This window comes from Gastrolobium bilobum, unplaced genomic scaffold (assembly GCF_033153095.1).
Source record: "Gastrolobium bilobum isolate Gb01-03AN ecotype WA unplaced genomic scaffold, APGP_CSIRO_Gbil_v1 utg2457, whole genome shotgun sequence".
Taxonomy (NCBI): Eukaryota; Viridiplantae; Streptophyta; class Magnoliopsida; order Fabales; family Fabaceae; genus Gastrolobium; species Gastrolobium bilobum.
The window spans coordinates 340,936-362,868 of NW_026897884.1; the positions used below are offsets into that span (position 1 = coordinate 340,936).

General features: G+C 35.5%; 1 protein-coding gene and 1 pseudogene across 2 annotated transcripts; one reads left to right on the plus strand and one right to left on the minus strand.

Annotated features, from left to right (window-relative positions):
* Nucleotides 1–8,359: 8,359 nt before the first annotated feature.
* LOC133311110 (chloride channel protein CLC-b-like) lies at nucleotides 8,360–11,866 on the plus strand (annotated as a pseudogene).
* Nucleotides 11,867–11,874: 8 nt separating this feature from the next.
* Nucleotides 11,875–20,430, minus strand: LOC133311100 (uncharacterized). Of its 2 annotated transcripts, none has more exons than XM_061512117.1 (15): nucleotides 20,177–20,430; nucleotides 19,897–20,011; nucleotides 19,682–19,793; nucleotides 19,207–19,251; nucleotides 19,050–19,117; nucleotides 18,891–18,945; nucleotides 18,691–18,770; nucleotides 18,514–18,597; nucleotides 14,923–15,036; nucleotides 14,266–14,384; nucleotides 14,052–14,169; nucleotides 13,661–13,794; nucleotides 13,418–13,571; nucleotides 13,249–13,328; nucleotides 11,875–12,232 (listed from the first exon to the last, which is right to left on the minus strand). In XM_061512117.1, exons 1-15 carry the CDS (start codon nucleotides 20,368–20,370, stop codon nucleotides 12,139–12,141), a joined length of 1,566 nt encoding a protein of 521 aa, XP_061368101.1. In that variant the 5' UTR covers nucleotides 20,371–20,430; the 3' UTR covers nucleotides 11,875–12,138. The 2 variants fall into 2 exon arrangements, with proteins under 2 accessions (XP_061368101.1, XP_061368102.1); XM_061512118.1 differs by having other exon boundaries at nucleotides 13,658–13,794; nucleotides 19,050–19,102; nucleotides 19,192–19,251.
* Nucleotides 20,431–21,933: the final 1,503 nt, after the last annotated feature.

The window sequence follows — 21,933 nt, forward strand, 5'->3', positions numbered from 1 at the left end:
ATTTGGTTGGCGATGCTTTAGTGCTTCAAGAGAATCTTCTATTATGGCTTGCAATTGTGTTAAACTTATGTTGTCTTCAAAGATGCCCCTTGTTATTGAGGAAGGTCTTCAAATGTTGTTGAAGCAACACTAATTTAATTGTAAGAAAAGCTGGCGAGCCCATGTTGAATCAAATAGCCTGGAGATGGCAACTGGAAAAAGAATGTCCTGATGATATGATAAAATAAAGTCGACAGGATTGCAGATCCGAGCTTCCTGAGAAAATAAAGTAGTAGATGAGATCTTCTGGAGAGAAAGATGTGTTCCAAAATAGAGAGTGGTTGGGTCTTCATAGATGATAAATATATATACTCCTTTCTTTAACAACAAAACTCGACGATATGAATGTATAATAAATAATGCCCAGTGACTTGGGTCTTTGATGTCCGGTTGCTCCAATTTAAAACCTGCAACAACTAATACAGTAATGTATAAATGACGATAAAAATGTGCCTAGATGGGACGTTGGCCAGACGCCAGCCATCTAAGACTTGCTGAGGGGTATCACATCTCGGACTTTGTTTACCGAGGGTGAGAATCGTCTCGGCCTTCATAATTAATTACCGGGGGTGAGAACCGTCCCGGCCTTCGTAATCAATTACCGGGAGTGAGAACCGTCCCGGCCTTCGTAATCAATTACCAGGAGTGAGAACCGTCCCAGACTTCAAATTAATTACAGGGGGTGAGGATCGTCCCGGCCTTCATAATTAATTACTGGGGGTGAGAACCGTCCCGGCCTTCATAATGTGCCGGGGGTGAGAACCATCCCGAACTTTGTTTGCCGAGGGGTAGCCCATCTCGGACTTTGTTTACCGGATGGAAAGGCACCATCCAGGATTTTGTCATATGACGTTTTTGTCCCGGGCTACCGGTCTTCAAATATAGAGATATGTTTTTATCCCGGGCTACCGGTCTTCATTATAGAGATACGTTTTTGTCTCGGGCTATCGGTCTTTATTGTATACCGAGGGTGAGAACCATCCCGGCCTTCATTGATTGTTTAAGCAACTCATATGAAATTTATAATCAAATGAGAGGACATAGATGAACAAAGAGAATCATATATATGACGAGATATTATTGCCGTATGTTAAAAATAAAACCTGATAGTGTGAGTTTTCCTAGACACTTTGGCGTGTAGATGTTGGTTTGATAACTTTGAATATGTTGGAAAATGCTGGTCTTCCTGTTGGGCGAGATGAAATGCTGGTCTCCTTGTTGGGCGGTTGAAATGCTTGTCTCCCTGTTGGGAAGGCTGAATTGTTGGTCTCCTTGATGGGCAGGCTGAAATGCTTGTCTCCCTGTTGAGAGGGCTGAATTGTGGGTCTCCCTGTTGGGCCGGCTGAAATGCTTGTCTCCCTGTTGAGAGGGATGAATTGTGGGTCTCCCTGTTAGGCGGGATGAAATGCTTGTCTCCCTGTTGGGAGGGCTGAATTGTTGGTTTCCCTGCTGGGCGGGATGAAATGCTTGTCTTCTTGTTTATTGTAGCTTATTGTTGTGGTTGTGAAAGCTTTGAATTTTAAGTTTGGCTTGCAAAAATTTCAAGACTATAATTGTCAAATTTTCCCTGTAACTAATGTTGGGTTGTGATGCTTCCCGGCAAGTATACTGATCGCACAAGTAATAAAGTGATAAATAATGTTCGTCTCCACAGGGATTGTGATCTTATATTAATTAATATTCCTTTAAAGAATGTATGAGTTTAAACGGTTTTGACAAGTATTGTCAATTGGTGTGAATATGAGGACTAAAAATAAAGACTTGTTTTTATGATTTTTCTGTGATGAAGAATGAGATTGTAACAACAATGAAAAGAGATTTGTAAATATGAGAAGAGTATTGTAGCTAGGAAACACTCACCGCATGATCCCCGCTTATCACTTTGGATTGATTTAAAAACACTTATTTATATAAAAACTCAGATAAATATCATCTAAAATACTTAGTTAAATTCCAATCCCTTGGTAATTTAACCATTTAACCTCAGTTGGAATCCTAATCCCTTAGTAACCCCTCATGAGAATTAAGCAATGAATACGATAATTAAAACATCCGCAATTAACATACAATCTATTCCTAGCATGCATACTAATCGTTATCTTACCCCCTTTCAAGATGAGAACCCCAATATTCCTATCTAGGGTTCTAACCCTCAGACCATTATCAACTATTAGAGTGATCAATTCTAATAAAAAAAAATAAGAATTACGCACAAAGTAATGATAAAGAAATTTATATAACGGGAGAAAATAAACCAATCCTTCGTAACAAGGGTTCACATAAGGTTTGTGACCCTAACTACAATAAAGAAAAACTTAGCCAACCATATTCATGGCTAATAAATCAATATTCAATATTCAATAGGATGAAAGAATGAGAGATGAAAGAATGAAGATGATCAAGAATTCTTCTCCGAAGCTCTTCTTCTTCAGCACGACGGTCTCCTCGGCCTAGATACCTAATTCTGTGTTGAGCCTCCTTTTTATAATCCTCTTTTAGGTCTTCCAAGTTTACCCTTTTAGACAAAACAGAATTGCAATCTCGCACGCTGACGCTCTCAGCGTCAGATCCACGCTGTGGGCGTGGAAGCCTCTGGATGCCCACGCTGTCAGCTTGATATCCACGCTGTGGGCGTGGGAAGAAGGAGATTTTTCACGCTATCAGCGTGGAATCCACGCTGTGGGCGTGGTTGCCTCTGGATTCCCACGCTACCAGCGTGACATCCACGCTGTGAGCGTGGGTCTTTACTTTGGCAAATCCTCATTTTGCTCCAGATTTGTTTGCTTTTCCTACAAGTTAAGCATAAAATCAGTTGTGTAATTCTGAAATTGGAATTTAAGCAAAGTAACACTAAACGTTGCCTTTTTACTGAGAATTAACTCATAATCTTTCTCTTTTTGGCTTGAATTTACCCATGTGCTGAAGGCACATCAGGTTGCACGTGATTTTGTTGCAAAATTTGAAAGTGTCTTTGAAAAATGATGAGTCTTACTAGGGGTGTAAATGAGCTAGGCTGGCCTACAGGGACCTACGGCTAGCCTATATTAGGCCAGACTTAGCCTATTATAAATACTAAAATAGAACAGGCCTAGACTTTTAAAATATCTATTTAGAAAATAGGCCATAGGCTTTTTTATACATGTCTAGACTATAAGCCTAAAGCGTATATGTAACATCCTCTTAGTAAATAAATATATTTAGAAATAATAATAAATAACCAAAATAAATGAGAAAATAAATCTAGAAAGATTAACTGGAAACACTAACATCCTTCATTTATTACACATGGATGTAAGTTAGTACAAATATCTTACATTCCAAATATTTTACATCGGTTCCACACATATATTACACTCCTACTACATCAGGTTACACTGTTTATTCATTACATACTTCTCAATCTAGTCTAGCCTATAAGTATAGGACTCCACACTGTCTGCATGAAATATAGCTGCTGCTCCTTGGTTTCCAACTGTTATGTAAAATTCCCAACGATCGTCATAAAAATAAACATTCACAGTCCATCCTTCTCCAGAAAAAGATAGGTCAGGCATGATGATTTTCTGGAAAGGTTAGCATACAATAAACAACTGTGAGATAATTCTCAGTAATATTGAGATGTTTGAACTATAACCATTCCAGCCATAATAATGGAAAATATCAATCTCCCAAGTTAGTTTATAACTGAAATAATAGTAACAATAAATAATGTAATATCTAACTGAAGCCAATTTAATTCCCAATTTTGTGGGTCTCCTACTTGTGCACAGTTATGATATGGCGGAGCTCAAGCCATGATAAGGCGTCCCTTATCCTAACTATTTGATCCCAAACTTTTGAGGGTCAGTTCACAGTAGTAACAAACAGTTAATATTTACACATCCTTTTATTATTTATTTGGTACCAAATAATTTGTTAAATCTTACTACTAAGAAAAATTTAAAATTTAATTAATATCCTAATAACATAAGAGTTAAAACAGAATTAAAAGAAAGATTAAGGTAAGAATATAGATGCAAATAATATTTAATAAGAGAAGAAATAAAAATAATATTTTGGCAGAATAACAGCATTATAATTTTCTAAAAATAAATAAATAAAATAAAACTAAAAGGAAGAAAAAAGAGAGAAAGTTTTACTCTCTAAATACTACCTTTCAATTTTTCTATCCCTGTCTTCTTCCTCTCTTGTTGCTCTCTGTAAAATTTTCTCAAATTTTCTTACTTTTTTTTTTCTAACAGCCGCACAGCTTCTCAATCTTTCTTTCTTTTTTTAACCACATGAAAGGGACAAGACTACCTATATATATAGTTACGATAAGAAGCTGATTCATTCCCCCTTTTGTTTCTTTTGTTTTTTTTTTATACATCATTTTACTACCTGACCAAATTGACATCATTATATTCCTCACATTCTAGTAAGTTGTCATTGTGGCTTGGAGGGGGGTGTTCCACGTGGCCCCCTCCTTGCCATATATATCTAATAGTTATCCTATGTATTAATTTAAATTAATAATATTTATTTAATTCTTAATAAGTAGTAACTATATTATTATTATTTATTAGTATTAGGAGGGTGTAGTAATATATTTAACTAAAAATAATTTACTGATTATAAAAAATTAAATAAATTATACATAATTTAATATATATATATATATATATTTATTACTAATACTAATTTATTTATCTACAACAAACATATTAATATTAATAATACTAATTTATTTATTCATTATTATTACTATTATTTTATACATTATTACTTTGATAATTATTATATATATATATATATATTTTTGGTTATTACAGTATATCATATTATTTATTTAAAATATAATAAATAAAATTATTATTTAATAATTTCGAATAATAAAATAATATTATTTTAGTTATTCTTTTAATTATTGAATGTTTAATAGGCTTAAACAGACTAACAGGCCAAGGCCAAGGCTTTTATGTTTTAAATATAGGTCAGACCAGACTTGTAATTTGGAGCCTACACAGGCTAATAGGCCAAGCCATACGTAATGCTTTTCACACAGGCCTAGCCTATTTAAGGAAAAACCTTGCCTAGCCCAGCCCATTACACCCCTAGGTCTCACGAGGGAGTATATATATATTTACATATATATTTTGAAGCTTTAGGGAGTATATTGGATTAGGATTTTAAAAGACTTTTTGAGCTAAAAAATCTTATAGATTTTGAAAGACTATTTAGAATTGTAGAGACTTTAAAGACATTTTTAAAAGATTTTTTTTTACAATCAAGATTTTATAAGATTGGATTTTAAAGGATTTTAATAGTATTTATAAGATTTGAAAGGACAATATGGATTTATAAGATTTTAAAAAATCATATGAATTTTTAACAAACATTCAAGATTACAAGAGTCAATAAAAAAAGGAAAGGTTATACTTACAACCTATTTTTGTTTATAATATTTCACAATCATATCTTAACCGTTGATTTCCGTCAATCAACAGCTATCATTCATGCAAATTAAATATTAATTAATGAGTTTGATTTGCGAAAATAATAATCGTTGATTGACAAAAATCAATGGTTAAGATATAGTTGTAAAAAGTTGTAAACAAAAATAGGTTGTAAGTATAATCTTCCCCATAAAAAAATAACAAAGAAATGCAATGAAATTAATAATAAAAAAGTAAAACCTAATATAATTTTCTCAATCAGTAAAACATAATATAATTTTTAACAAACATTCAAAATTATTAAACAACAGCTTTTCATATATCTAATGGGTTGAAAATTATCTTTTTCATTTGTTATCAAAGCTATGCATATATGATTATAAGACCAATTTTTTTAATAATAGAAATAATTCTAAATTTGCATATAATAGAACCTAAAGTTCATAAAAAAATTCATTTGAAATTTTTTGCAATTGATCTTGAAAATCTTAGGGTTTTTGTTTTACGTGATGAGAGTTTTCTAACCACATATCATATGCATATTTTCATTGAATATTCTAAGAAAATTTCGAATATGAAATTTTGGGTTTAATTACATGAAAGTTTAAAAAATTTCTCAATTTTTTTTTCAATCGATACATTGAAACTTTAAATTGCTTTGGGGCTTTTGAGAAACAAGCTTTTAGTTATCTATTGACACAAAAATTGCTTGAAATTGTTTCCTATAATGAATGAATTTTGTTCATGAATGTATTGTTACGAAATATAGGGTTCATATTATGAAAGTTTCAATCTTTCTTTAAATTGATATTGTTTCATTGATATAAAACGAAAATTGGTTTGAGGGTTTTAGTTCCCCTGTTATTTTTCACTGTTTTATGTTATTTTTAATACAAAATCACATGTTTTTGTGCCAAGAAAAAACGTGACCCATAGCTTGAAAAATTACTTTTTAAACTTTTGAAATTTCTAAAAAATGGCTAAAAAATATGTTATTTTGAGATAGATTATATTGAAATCTCATTGGTTTGTTGTTTCCGGGTTATTTTATGATGAAAATCGCTCAAAAATATGTTTTTTTTTTTTTTTTAACAAAGCTCTTACGGAGAAATCCAATTTCGAATGGTCAACCTGCCAAAGGAAGAAGAAAATCTCAAGAAATTCTAGGAGTTATGGTGAGATTGTGAGAGAAGCATTCTATTTATATTTTTCACTAAAATATCTCCCGAATTTCACACCAATAGAAAATCCATTAAAATTGTCGGATTTTTGAATACCACGAGATTGTGATTCCATTGTTTAAATACCAATGAATTTGGACGAATTCTAAAATAATCATAATCAAATACCAACAAATTCTGTTATCAAAAAATAATCCATTAAAATTCTTTAAAATTTCAATCCAATACACCCGAGAAGTTTCAAATTTGCCCTGTAATTAATGTTGGATTGCACTTGATTTTGTTGCAAAATTTGAAAGAGTCTTTGAAAAATAACGGCTCTAACGAGGGAGTATATATATATTTATATATTTGGGGTTTGTATCTATCATGTCACATGACACAAAAAAGTTTTCTACACACACAATATTTTGTGGAGCCCACACTTTTTGAAGCAAAAAAAAAAAACTAAGGCACGCAAAACGAATCTGTATAACATTACACAATCATTTTTCCTACAACATAACTCTTATAAAACCCTATATATTTACATATATATTTTGAAGCTTTATTTATTTGCTTTGTGTGTAGGGGTGCTAAACGAGCCAGGGGTCTTTGGCTCGGCTCATGAAGGCTTGATCTTTTATGTCTAAAATTGATTGTTGGAACCAGGCTTGGACTTGTATAAAAGTTCATTTAATAAAAAGACCTTATGCTCCAATTCAAAAGCTCGACCTTAGAGCCTCTCAGACTGGCCTAATATATTATTTTATATTTTTATTTTATATTTTTTATACTACTTGTGATAGCCTTTTCTCTCTCCTCAATCCATTTCATCCCATTTTATTAATTAAATATACTTTTTGAATGATTTTGTTTTATATTATGCTATTTAAATATATATTAAATTTATGAATATTTATGAAATGCTGTTGACTGTATATTTTATTTGGATAAATTTTTGTTGTCTTATTTTGTTTTAAATAGGCTCGGCTAGGCCCCTTAACACCTGTATTTGTGTGCACACGATTTTCAATGTGCCAATCACCGCCTTCAACTCCAACTTCAACACCCAACAACATTCATTCACTCTGTGAAGAAAGTGAAGACAAAACCCTAATGGCTCATCGCGCCGATGAATATGAACAAGAAAACCTCTTCGCCACTGAGGAAGAAGACGATGACGACGTGGATGAAGGCTTGGCCGCGCTCGCCAGAGCCTGCACCATTGCCGGGACCCGATGTGACGGCGATTTCACTCCCTGCGGTGATCTCACCATTCACTCTGACCAAATTCACGCCGAGGACCGGCTCTTGGCCGCCGGCGACGCCATTGTACCCGTGACCGATGACTTTGGCGTCGACTCCGACTCTGATCTTCCCCCTAAGATCATATCTTCCATCGTCTACGATGATGATGACGACGGCGAGGACGATTTTGCTGCGATAATCCGTGCTATTTTTAATCCGTATTCCACGGACGATTTTGCTGCGACAGTCCGTGCTATTTTTAATCCGTTTTCCACCTACAACGAAGGTCCTCATGAAGGTCGAATGGGAACACCAGCTGAGGGGGATCATTCAAAGTGACACGGTTTCTTCGGCGTTGAACTAAGACGGCTACTTGTTCAAATTAAAAAACGCAGAGTCGTTTAGCCATTAGGGTGGTCAAGATAGACTATGGATAAGCATTGGAATTTTGTTATTTGTTGTTTAACGTCGGCCATGACGGCGTTGTTGTTTACATTCATGGCTGTTGTTATTGATTAGCTCATTGTGAAAACTTTTGTTTGGAATTTTTTTAATTGATCTTGAAAATTTTGAGATTTTTGTTCTATGTCATAAAGTTTTCTAATCATATATTATACGCATATTTACATTGAATATTTTAAAAAAAATTCAAATCTGAGTTTTTGAATTTTATTAGATGAAAGTTTAGAAAAAATTTTAAATTTTTTTTCAATCGATACATTGAAATCTTAAATTGCTTTGGGGCTTTTGAAAAATAATTTTGTAGTTATCTATTGACACAAAAATTGTTTGAAATCCTTTCTTACGGTGAAGAAATTTCATGAATGTATTGTTACGAAATATAAGGTTTATATTATAAAAGTTTCAATTTTTGTTTAAATTGATATTGTTTCATTGATGTAAAACGAAAATTGGTTTGAGACTTTTAGTTCCTGTTATTTTTTCACTATTTTATATTGTTTTTAATACAAAAATCACATTTTTTTGTGTCAAGAAAAACTGCAACCATAGCTTGAAAAATAACTTTTAAACTTCAAAAATTTCTAAAAAAATGACTCAAAAATATGTTGTTTTTGAGATAGATTATATTAAAATCTCGTTGGTTTGTTGTTTCTGGGTTTTGTAATGAAAATGGCTCAAAAATAAGTTATTTTTTAGTTTTGATGAAGCTCCAATGGAGAACCCGATTTCGAGTGGGTCAACCTGAAACGTTGCGCTAGAAAAATCTCAAGAGGTTAGGATAAGGTTTTGAGAGAGACATCCTATTTATATTTTTCACTAAAAAGTCTCACGAAATTCACACCAATAGAAAATTCATTAAAATCGTCGGATTTTTGAATTGTGATTTCATTCTTTAAAATCCTAATTGAATATCAATAAATTTGGACGGATTCTAAAATAATCTTTTAAAATCCTAATCAAATATCACGTGACTTTTTTTGAATCCATTATAATATTAATCGAATACCAACGAAACGAACTCATCCTCCATAGTGGAAGTAGCAGTCAAGGTCTCTGCTTGATAATTCTCCTAGACACAACTCTATTGGGTAGCAGAAAAATATATCCTAAAGTCGATTTTCTTGAATCAATGTAGCCAATTTAGTATGAATCTGAGTAGCAATCACTTCCAAGTTGTCAGTCTAGTCTGTCTATAATAAACATGTAGTTCTTAGTTCCTCGAAGGTATCTCATCATTTTCTTTGCAGCTTTTCAGTGGTTTAAGCTTTGATATCTCCCAACACTCCAACCACAAAAGCAATGTCAAGTCTTGTGTATACCTGAGCATACATAAGGCTTCTAACAGCTAAAACATAAGGAATGTTCTTTCATTTGTTGGAAAAGTGCTCTTCTATGGAGAACTTTTTTCAGCACAGCTGTTGTGGTGGTATTGCTCAGGGCCTTCATTGAAATCTGCAATTCTGGGAAATGTGGCCTTTTTGGTAAATGAGGGCTGATCATGTTTGACGTAAGCAATGTCACTGTGAGGTACCATGCGATGGATATCATCCCTGTGGCAGTCATTGGAATAATAGGCGGGGTATTGGGAAGCCTTTATAATCATCTTCTACACAAGGTCCTCAGACTCTACAATCTCATCAATCAGTAAGCAAACATCCATTATTCCATATCCAGCCTCTAGTCTCAAAACAATGCATATCATGAATTTTAAGGTCACATAATTACTGGAAAAAAATCACACGACTTTATGTCAACACACATGCATCATCCAATGAGACTGTATCATTTAGATAATAAACAGGTGTGCTCAGCTGCTCAGGCCTAAAATAGAAAGAAAACCGCAAATTTAATCAATAACGGCATTAAATGAACCAAACTCGTAGCATTTGACCACAAACTGTATCCTGGGTCAACACTCTACATAAAGACACTGTCAAGTGCCATCACAACCAAAATTGACCAGATCAAAGCTATATGATTGCTGAGAGAGTATCTACCTTCAATATTGCAGGAAAGGAAGAATACATAAACTCCTCCTCAGTCTTGCAGTTGCACTCTTCACATCAGTGTGCCAATATGGTCTCCCATTCCTAGCAAAATGCACCCCTTGTGATGATTCATTGCTACCAGAGTCCGTCTGCCCCACCAATGGACGCTCTGGAAATTTCAAACAATTCAACTGCCCATCTGGCTACTACAATGATCTTGCTACTTTGCTGCTTACAACTAATGATGATGCCGTTCGAAACATATTCTCAACCAACACCCCTAACGAATATCAACCCTCCTCCCTCCTAATTTTCTTTGCACTCTATTGCATATTAGGGCTAATTACATTTGGAATTGCAGTGCCATCTGGGCTCTTCCTCCCAATCATCCTTATGGGCTCAGCTTATGGCCGCCTTCTTGGCATCTTCATGGGACCTCATACAAACATTGACCAAGGGTTGTTTGCAGTACTTGGTGCAGCCTCCCTCATGGCTGGTTCCATGAGGATGACTGTATCCCTTTGCGTGATCTTCCTTGAACTCACCAACAATCTTCTCCTATTACCAATAACAATGATTGTTCTCCTAATAGCCAAAACTGTAGGAGACAGTTTCAACCCAAGCATCTATGAGATTATACTACACTTGAAAGGCCTTCCTTTCATGGATGCAAATCCTGAACCATGGATGAGAAATCTCACTGTGGGTGAGCTTGTTGATGTAAAGCCAGAAGTGATTCCCCTCCATGGAGTGGAAAAGGTAGCAAATATAGTAGATGCCTTGAAAAACACTACACATAATGGTTTCCCTGTTGTGGATGATAGGGTAGTACCACCGGTAGGAGTAGGACTGGCCAATGGGGTAACAGAACTGCATGGACTGATTCTCAGAGCACACCTCATCCAAGTACTAAAGAAGAAGTGGTTCTTCAAAGAGAGAAGGAGAACAGAGGAATGGCAAGTGAGAGAGAAATTTACCTGGGTAGAGCTGGCTGAGAGAGAAGGGAATATTGAAGAGGTGGCTGTGACAAGTGAGGAAATGGAGATGTTTGTTGATCTACATCCTCTCACCAATACAACTCCCTTTAAAGTGTTAGAGAGCATGTCAGTAGCAAAAGCAATGGTCCTCTTCAGGCAAGTTGAACTTCGCCATCTGCTTGTAGTACCCAAGTATCAGGCATCTGGGGTGAGTTTATTAAGCACATTATTAATTTTAATACCATTAAAACATGATTTAGATATGTCAGTATTTTTTTATTGTAGCATTTTAGGAGAAAAAAAAAGTCATAGCTGATCTTTAATTATTTAAAATTACCGTACATGACTAACATAATTATATGACCTCCTCATAGGTATCCCCTGTGATTGGGATCTTGACCAGGCAGGATCTACTGGCCCACAACATTCTGACAGTCTTTCCTCACCTGGCAAAATCTAAGGGCAGAGAAAAGAGGAATTGAAGCTTTCATAGTTATTTAATGGGCAAGCAACTTTCTTGGGATAAATTGATTTTTTATTTCCGCAAAAAGTTATTCCTCAGTTTTGTATTACTTGGATCAAAAGCGTGGAGATGAAAAGCGATGTAAAACTACATTCAAATTTTAATATTCTTCCTACAAAATTGATCAAATGACGAAACAAAATTTCCCTTTTCCACCAGTACAAAACAATTCCCCACAAAAAATGGCAATGCTAACATTTTTTCCACTTGAGACTGCCACTAAATTTATCCACCTTTTTGCTTCCGTTCAAAATTACACACTGTTTCGCAGGTGTAAACCCCTTGTATTGAACCACATGCTAATTAATGTCTCGCAGCTCCTTGCACACGTTTTTTCTTTTTCTTTCCTGGTTTCTTTTTCTGAGGACCCCTTTTGAACACCGCTAGAACTTCAATGCTGCAACCAATTGGCAAATGACAAATTAACATTATTTTACATTTTGGGGGGAGGGGGAGAAGCACGTACAAACCATAGAATCGACCACACTATGCATCCTAAATTTATTTCCAGAAGAGAAAAAGGTATAGGAAAATCACTTATTGACTGACAGAGTAACGGTTAGCTTTCTCAAGTTGGTCTGATGTTTTTAGTACAGACATTAAGCCTTCAGGGCTTCTATCAAGTAGCAGGTTAAATTTAGGTTGCACAAACATGCCTTTCATATTAATTGATCACACAGGCCTCACAGATCAATCATGATGAAAAAGATATATGTTTGACACTTCCCAGGCATAACATTATATAGTAGTGTTATCCTAAGTGAGAAGAGACAGTGAAGGGTGTTGGAGAGTGTGTATGTGTGTGTTTGTTGAGGGATGCTAAGTATTATTAAGAAGCCAAGTTTAGATATACATCTCTCCTCTCCAAAATGCAATTTTAAGTTTCCTGGGTGTTCCCATTGTTTGCATTCCTGATTCAGTGATTATGTTTCATAGGTCTAACTGAACATCTGGATATGCTCTCACCCCACCCCACACTTAATTAAAAGCTAAAAGATCCGATACACCCACACACACACACAAACAAACAACTACATGATTCATGAGTTGTAGATAAGTCTGTGAACTCGCACCTAAAAAAAAGGATAGCAATGAGCATGATGACATAGTAAGGTGTACGTACGTGCTCTTCAAAGTAACCAATAAGTGTAATGAAACATTCAAGAACTCAAGTACTTGAAGTGGACAAAAACTATATCTAATGTTTAGGTTCTACATAAATATAAAGCTGAAATGCAATTATCTAATGTTTAGGTTCTACATAAATATAAAGCTGAAATGCAATTACATAGTAATTCCGAGAATGACGAAAAAGGAAGATTTTCATGCATGAATAAAGAAATTGAGAAATAATAAATACTAAAAATAAATGAATAAACAAAAAATAAGAAAATAAAGAAAAAACATAAATACCTTTGGGTGCCGGGAAAGAAATTAAAACCATGAGCTTTTTCCAAATGCCATGCCTTACTAGACAACAATGAATTGCAGTCCTGTAGGCAACTTCTTGCATTAACATAAGGAGAATTCAAGTTTGAGAAAAAAACAAAATACACCCATAAAATATTAAGTATGGAAATACCTTTTTAAAACTTTCCCATCCACAACTTATATAAATAAGGGTTTGTGGCATCGATTGAGGGATGTTCGCAGGAGGTGGTTTGCTTCCAATCTGGACTGAAGCTTCTTTAGCACGTAAAACCCATGGTCTTTTCTCTTCCTGGACTGAGTTTGAGCTGCAGTTAACTTGCACTAAATCAGAAAATGGCTGAGGTAAATATTTTCAAAAATTGACCAAACTTGATAAGTTCACAAAAGGAACAACCGTTCAGATGATGATAAGACTCTATGCTCGATAGATGATATATTCTGCAATGCATCAATAAGAGATACATCTAGTCCTTTTCTAGGAGGATCAATGACAACTACGTCTGAGTCCACAAGCCACAATAAAGGCTCCTGTTACTTGCAAATGATTCATACAATCAGTTTCAAATAACACATGACAACGATAAAAATTGAGAAACACTATGCTTTCTCTCTTCGAATTAAAAATATTATCCTTTCTTTCCAAATAAAATCTTCAAATAGGTTGATGAAAGAAATATGCATACCAAAGTTTAAGTCGTAGTAATAATAGTTCTATGAAACGGGGGGAAAATGTCAAAAGTTAAAACGTGAAATATATGATGAGGCTTCAGATATTCAGTACTAACTTTTGAAGCATCTGCATGGTGCCAAGTGATGCTGCTGTCAGTGGTGGCAGGCAAACGTTCAACGGTCTTCTCAAAAGATACCTTCGACTCTTTGTTAATCTCAATGCATTTAATGGATCTGTAAGACAACTAGAAACATAAATCCTCCAAATCAACTATGTAGCAAAAGTTTAGGATATAACATTTTAGAGGTTTAGAGCCATCCAGGTCTTGCCTGCACTTTCTTGTGGCAGCTAATGACAAACCAATGACCCCAGCTCCAGCATACAAATCAGCAACAGATGCTCCATGTGGAACATATTTCTGTAACTTCCGAAGCAAGGCATCAAAAGCCTGGAAGAAGGAGGAAGCAAGACAGGAGACATCAGTCCTCCCATTAGCCTTCAGTGATGCAAGAACACTAGATACACACTCATACGCACACACATAATGCAGGTTTCATGCATCTCAGAGCTCCTCAATATTAATGTGATTTTCCTTTTGGTTCAATACTTCGCACAAGCCCTTGAAAACAGAGCCTATTGTGTTCAACACAAACCAGACACTTGACAATCTGAGACCTTTGTATAATGCTCTTAGGAACAAAAGAAGCATTTATATTATAATTTAACACTAGTAAGACACCTAAATATGTTTCTAACACATACTAAGCATATTTTAGATATATTTTCATATACTTCTTCATGTATCAATACCATATGCATGTATGTACACATGTATCACAATTTATTTATTGACACAATATGTAGTGTGTGTGTGTGTATTTGTGTCTTGGGTCTGTGCTTCGTTAGTAACTAATTCAAAAGATTGATTAAATGCATTTCCTGATTGCCATGAAAATTATGATGATTCACTGAATTAGAATCTTTACCCGTGTGTTTGCCTGTCCAAAACTAGAAGGGGCCAAGGACACATCAATTCCACCTACGTGTTCCCAAAAATCTCTTTCTCCAATAAGATGTTTCCATTTATTCCCAAAAATTATCTGAGATATCAAGAAAGCATTTTGAAGGCATGAATCTTTTGATAAAAACAATCATTCGTGCATGATGAAGTAATCATATATTGTCTAAAAAGTTAGCAAGACCTGCATACAAGGAATCCTAGATAAAAATAGCTTATTTTACATAATATCTAAAGTGGAGATATCAAGTTTCAGGATTTCAGCATCCAAAGATTACCCCTCAAACATGTATTATCAACATCTTTCCTGCCAACCTGCAGTTTATGAGATATCATTTGCAAAGGTAATCTAAGTTGCAAAGTCCAACATGATATACAGTCACAAAAATAATATTTAAGACCCTATGCTCTCATGCAGCCTTTTTCCCCACCATAAAATGTTTAGGGAGAACTTGTATAACACTACTTTTTTCACCCAAAAAACAAATAAAAAAATGAAGATTTGACCATACTGAATCAACAATATCTCTGATTTAAATTTCAAGCACTAATATGATTTGTATTCAAAAGTAGTACAAAACAAGAACCAAGCACCCTCCTTCCATCCCAAATACAACTAGAACACTCATCTTCCCTGTATGGCTGTATCACATACAGCATACCATTTTTCATTTTCACTCAAAGAAATCAGAGAGAGAGAGAAGAGGAAAACGAGAGTGAACAGAGAGAGAGAGTGAATAGTTCATTAAAGTGAAAAAGTGTTACACGATGGTCTAATATAGACCTCAGAATTATGCCACGTCATCTAGTTCAGTTACAACTATAATCAGTTAACTGAACTGAATTAATTTGCTAATTACAAAATTGACCCTGTGTACAGCTGTACACCTTATCTACTCTAATATGTCCCCTCAAACTCAGGGTGAATGGAGATAATTGAGAGAATCCACCACCCTGATTTTGTCCCTCAACACAGCAAACTGTGAGGCAGATAAGCTTTTAGTAAGAGTATCAGCAACTTGGTCCATGGCTGGAATGTGGCAAACTTATATTTCTTTAGTAAGAACACGTTCTCTGACAAAGAAGATATCTAATTCCATATGCTTAGTCCTGGCATGAAGAACCGGATTGTGAGACAGAGAGACTGTACTCAGGTTGTCACAAAGGATGAGGGGAATACTAAACTGAACTTGAAGCTCATGAAGAAGAGACTTGAGCCAGAGAACTTCTGTTGTAGCTAGAGCAAGGCTGCGGTACTCAGCTTCTGTACTAGATCGAGCAACAAGATTTTGTTTTTTGGACCACCATGATACTAAGTTGGATCCAAAAAAGACACATGCTCCTGAAGTAGACCTTCGATCATCAGGGTCACTAGCCCAATCTGCATCACAGAACGCTGTGATAGAAAATAAATGACTGGGATTGCATGGCTGTAACAGCATACCATGATGTAAGGTGCCATTTAAGTAACGTAAAATTCTTTTGACAGCAGCCCAATGTTCTTCAAGAGGTTGAGCCATAAATTGATAGGCTTTGTTTACTGAGTAGCTGATTTCAGGCCTAGTAAGTGTAGCATATTGGAGAGCCCCAACAATGGAACGGTAGAAACACGGATCTGAGTAGTAGTTGGACCCATATTTAGAGATTTGCAGCCAGATTGAAGTGGAGTAGAAATGCCTTTTGCCTCTGCCATTTGAGCTCTATTGAGTAGATCTTTTATATATTTGGATTGAGTAAGGATCAATGCTCCCGAAGGTGTTCTCTGAACTTCAATACCAAGAAAGAAATCAAGTTTCCCAAGGTCTTTAAGAGCAAACTCCGAGTGAAGTTGTTGAATTAGAGACTGAATAAAAATTGAGTCACTGCCAGTGATGATTATATCATCAACATAAACCAAGAGAAAAACACATTGGGCTGACTTCCTATAGATAAACAGTGAGGGATCACATTTGCTAGCAATAAATCCAAGATGCAGTAGAGAAGTTTTTAGCTTGTCAAACCAAGCTCTTGGTGCCTGCTTTAGTCCATAAAGTGCTTTGTGTAACCTGCAAACAAGTGATTTATTAGGAGACTCAAAGCCAGGAGGTTGTTGCATGTAGACTTCTTCTTCAAGAGTGTCATTGAGAAAGGCATTGTTGATATCTAGTTGCCTTAGTGTCCAGCCAAAAGAGATGGCAACAGTGAGAATAGTTCGGATTGTAATAGGTTTTACCACTGGAGAAAAAGTCTCTGTGTAATCAAATTCAGCTTGCTGGTGGAATCCTTTTGCTACCAATCTGGCTTTATATCTATTGAGGGTGCCATCTGGGTTTTCTTTAACTCGAAAAACCCATTTGCAACCAATGGCAGTTCTGTTGAGAGGAAGAGGAACTAAAGACCAAGTGGAGTTGGCTTGTAGTGCATTCATTTCATATTGCATACCAGAAAACCAGTTGGTATTAGCCAAGGCTTGTTTGATTGTGACAGGTTCAAGAGAGGTTGACAAAATTTGTGGTTTGTGAGCAGTTTTTGAGAGGGAAGTGATAGAGTGAGTTGGTGAGTTGTTGAGAGGTTCAGAGGGAATATATTTTGAACCAGAAGAAGAAGAAGAAGGACTGAAAGAAATAGGAATAGGAGAACCTGAACCTGAAGGGACAGCAGTTGAGGTTGACAGAGGGGTAGAACTGTTGTTGTTTGAAGATGACATGCCTGAGGATAAAACAGGACTCGAGTATGATGGGGAGGATGCTGGTTGAGCTAAGGGGCATGTTGGTGTTGAGGTGTTGCTGTTGGATGCTTGAGAACTTGGAATGTTTGAACATTGCTGGGATGGTGAGCATGATGGATGTACAGGAGCATCAGACTTGATTGTTGATGTCACTAAAGGAATCAAATTAAAAACAGGTGGAGATGAATTATTTGTAGCAGTGATGGAAGATGGATTGAACCAAAGTGGATAGGAAAATTTTGATTCATTAAAAAGAACATTCTTAGAAACAAACAGTCTGCCAGATGAGTTCAAGCACTTATAGCCTTTGTGAGTAGGAGAATAGCCAAGGAAAATGCACTCACTGCTTCTAAAATCCAACTTGTGATTGTTGGGTGAGGGCCTTTTTAATGATTTATATTATTCTCTAACACACCCCCTCACACAAGAACCCTTTGGACTTGAAGTGTGGATATTGCACAGGCCCAAATCTTGGTTTACCTTTTTGTGCTTTTTTTTATTATTATTTAATTCCACAAGTGGGAGGCGGTGAGGATCAAACTCGTGACCTTATGGTCACTGAAGCTCTAATACCATCAAAGAAATCAGAGAGAGAGAGAAGAGGAAAACGAGAGTGAACAGAGAGAGAGAGTGAATAGTTCATTAAAGTGAAAAAGTGTTACACGATGGTCTAATATAGACCTCAGAATTATGCCACATCATCTAGTTCAGTTACAACTATAATCAGTTAACTGAACTGAATTAATTTGCTAATTACAAAATTGACCCTGTGTACAGCTGTACACCTTATCTACTCTAATATTCACCGAATACAAACCATTCATTTGTTTCGTAAAAACAATTTAAACTCACATTGTCAGTAGAGATCTGAAAGTTGGCCCACACGGAATGAATTAAATGAAGCCTGCTCTGTGGCCCACCATTTTTCCACAAAAACTGCAATCAAACATGAACCATCATATGCTCCATGGCCCACCATTTCTTATAACAGTTATAACAAATATGATAGAAAGGAAGCAACAAGCTGACATTTGCTAATGCATTCAGTTTTCCTGAACTGGGCGTGTTTTCATTTTTTGAATTCCAAACCAAAGTAACCTGAACCTTTCCTGAAATCATGTAATTTAAATGAACTAAAGGGAAATAACTAAGTACAATTCCATTAACAGTAAGAAAATACCAATTCCTTTTTTCTCCACATAATTCATGAGCAAGAACTAAGAAGTAACCATTCTTATATCTTTCTGCCCAAGGAAGAGAGGTGTTGTATGTTGTCACAGCCATCTGCAAACACCCACCCACCATTGGTTAATTTTCCCGAATTCACAACTTTAACTGTTAACATAATTCATCATCTACCCTTTTCGATCTTCTTATAAACAGCTCACCTGGACATATCGCAAATTGCCAGTACCTTCATCTTCAACATATGGCTCAATATCTAATTCAGCAATACCTGGATGACACCGAGGAAAACCACACAAATAAATAAATTGAAGAATAAAATAAAATAAACATACAGTTAATAACAAAACAAGGAAATACCTTGTCTAAGTAGCTCCACGGCAGCATTAATATTAGGATGGTGAGCTGCGCACAGAAGACATTACACACTGGCATTATTAACACAATTTCATGTCAACAAAGGAAAACATAAAAGAGAGGAACTAGGTATGCGCACGGTAGTTGCAAGAGGCTTATTACATGAACCAAACCTGTGACTCAGTCACATGGGACAACACTAACGATTCAAGGGGAACATAATAAAAAACCACACACTAACACATACAGCCAAATAAACAAAGAATTACATAATTAAGATATAGGTTATACTTACAACATCTTTTTCTTTATAGCAACTTTGTTATTGTTGGATCAAAATCAAATCAATGATTCTTAGTTGGTCAGATCTCAATTTGTAAATGTTGATTTGATTTTAATTCAATAATAACAAAAATAGTTGTAAGAGATTGCAAGAAAAATTAATTCTAAGTAAAACCTTATATATTAAACTTTGGACCTTGGCATTGTGGAATGTCAACTACGTTATGAGTACCCTCCTCATAGAGCCCAATGAGAGGGTTGGTTGAAGAGCCACGCACGGCCAATTTTGCACGGCACCTCCAATTCCACTTCAAACAGAATCACAAAAAACCAAAACCATTTTTAAAAAAAAGAAAAAAAAATGGAATAGATTTTGCGAATTTCAGAAGAGGGTTAAACAAAGATAGATACCAGTTTGCAAGTATCAAATGTGAAGTCGGATACGCCGTGTTTCTCAAAGAAATCGGTAACCTCGTCCAATATAACCGGACGGTGGAGATTGAACTCGTGCGTGCACCCCGAGCACCTGAAATGAAACCAATTAAATAAATAATTATTAAATAAATTAGCAAGTGAAAAAGAGGATAATTTGTTTAGAATTTTCAAAAAGGAGAAAAAAAGAGAGAGTAATAAGTAACGGTAAGTGGATTTCAGTGCATGATAAGTAAGGAAGGGAAAGGGTGAAGCGTACGATTGGAAGTGGGGGCAGTGAAGTGCGCACGTTAACGGTGGGGGCTGTTGAGTTGAAGAAGTAAGGCTCGGTGACGACGATATTTGAGGAGGAGATGGGAGGGGGCGGGCAGCAGCAGCGGCAGCGGTGTTGGTGGTGGCGTGGCAGGTGAAGAGAGGGAAGGACGGCGGAGCTGAGAGGAGACGGAGGGTCATTTTCCGGTTGGGTGTTGTATGTGGTTTGGGGTGGAAGGCGGGAATGGATAACAAGATGTTAAAAGAGAGTTTGGAAAAATATCTCTGTAGCCAATTTATGGATAGTGGGTCTAATTTTACCAACAATTGAATAACATCTTTGCTATTACCCTATTGCCGACTCCCCTGATTACAACTTCGGTTCAAAATAAAATTATAGGTTATATATTTCTGAAAAATATATAGGTATAATTTATTTATTTTTATCTCTCTTCACGAAATATATCAATACAAATATTGTATTTTTATTGCGCAGACGTAGATATTATAGTAGTATATTAAAACTTTCGCAACAATTGCTTCCTGGTTGGACTTAGAGTTACCAAACATAACTAGCAGCACATGTGCTAGAATTTAGCCTCTATTCCCATTACTCACCGTTGGCAGAAATAAGTCAACCTCAGGTTCATTCGTAACTTGCCAAAAATGAATCGAGTTGAGTTAGTAAAAATGAGCAGTCAACCCGCAGGTCAAATAGACTAGCTCGTGAATTGAGTTTTTTTTTATAAAAAAATACAATATAATATAAAAAAATGGATAAAACTCACACACGTTGCCATCGTCTTTCTTCCTTCTTTAAACCTAAGTCATTAATTTTTTCGCATCTCTGTCATTTTTATATTGTTAGGCTGTGCTAGCTCTGTTTGGTTCAAATATCTTACCCACTTGGTAACAAGTGGTTCTGATTGTTTCTCGATGTTGGCGCAAATTTATTATGAAGAAAATTTGAAACTAGAACATTTTGCTTTTACTTCTCATTCTGTAACTTTCTATCTTGCTTTTTTTTATAAACTATTTTGTAAGACAATTGTATTGTTTAAGCTGATGGAAGTCGCATAGTTGGTGCATTAATACTACAATTTCATTTAAATAGGCTGAAAACGAACGAACCCACGAGTCATATTTTTGAGCCAACCCTAACTCAGCTCGGCTCGGATTAGGTTGAGTTTTCTGGCTCTTTTTTTTTTTTCGAGCCAATTCTAACCCGACTCATTTTTTTGGGTTGCATGCGGGTTGGATCGGGTTGGCCTGTTTTGCCAACCCTACCATTAGCTATCCTACTATGTTACAAAAAATTACTGAAAAAAATAAAATTGTATAACTATATCGATGTCTATAACCCTAAAAAAATAATATGCAACTTCTGTAACTCCTATAAGTTAATAATATACAATTAGGAGGATTTAATTGTATCATTTATTTCATTGTAATACATGGTAGTTAAGAGTCTACGAATAGAGCTGATGTACTGATCTTGTCGATAGACACTACAATACGAGAAGATTTTTCTCTACCTTTCTCTCTAGACTAAATTTTTTTTCAGGTTATTCCTTTTCAAGTTATTTACTTTACCTTTGGCTATTTTGTAGTTACCTTTATTTTACAACATGTTATCCGCACGGTTCCGCCCATACAATTCTTCTATCATAATGAAGCTTTGGGTGTTAAGGGTACACATAAAAAGGTGAAGAGATTGAGAAAAAGTTTTCCATAAACAAAGTTAGATTTTTCAATGACTATGGA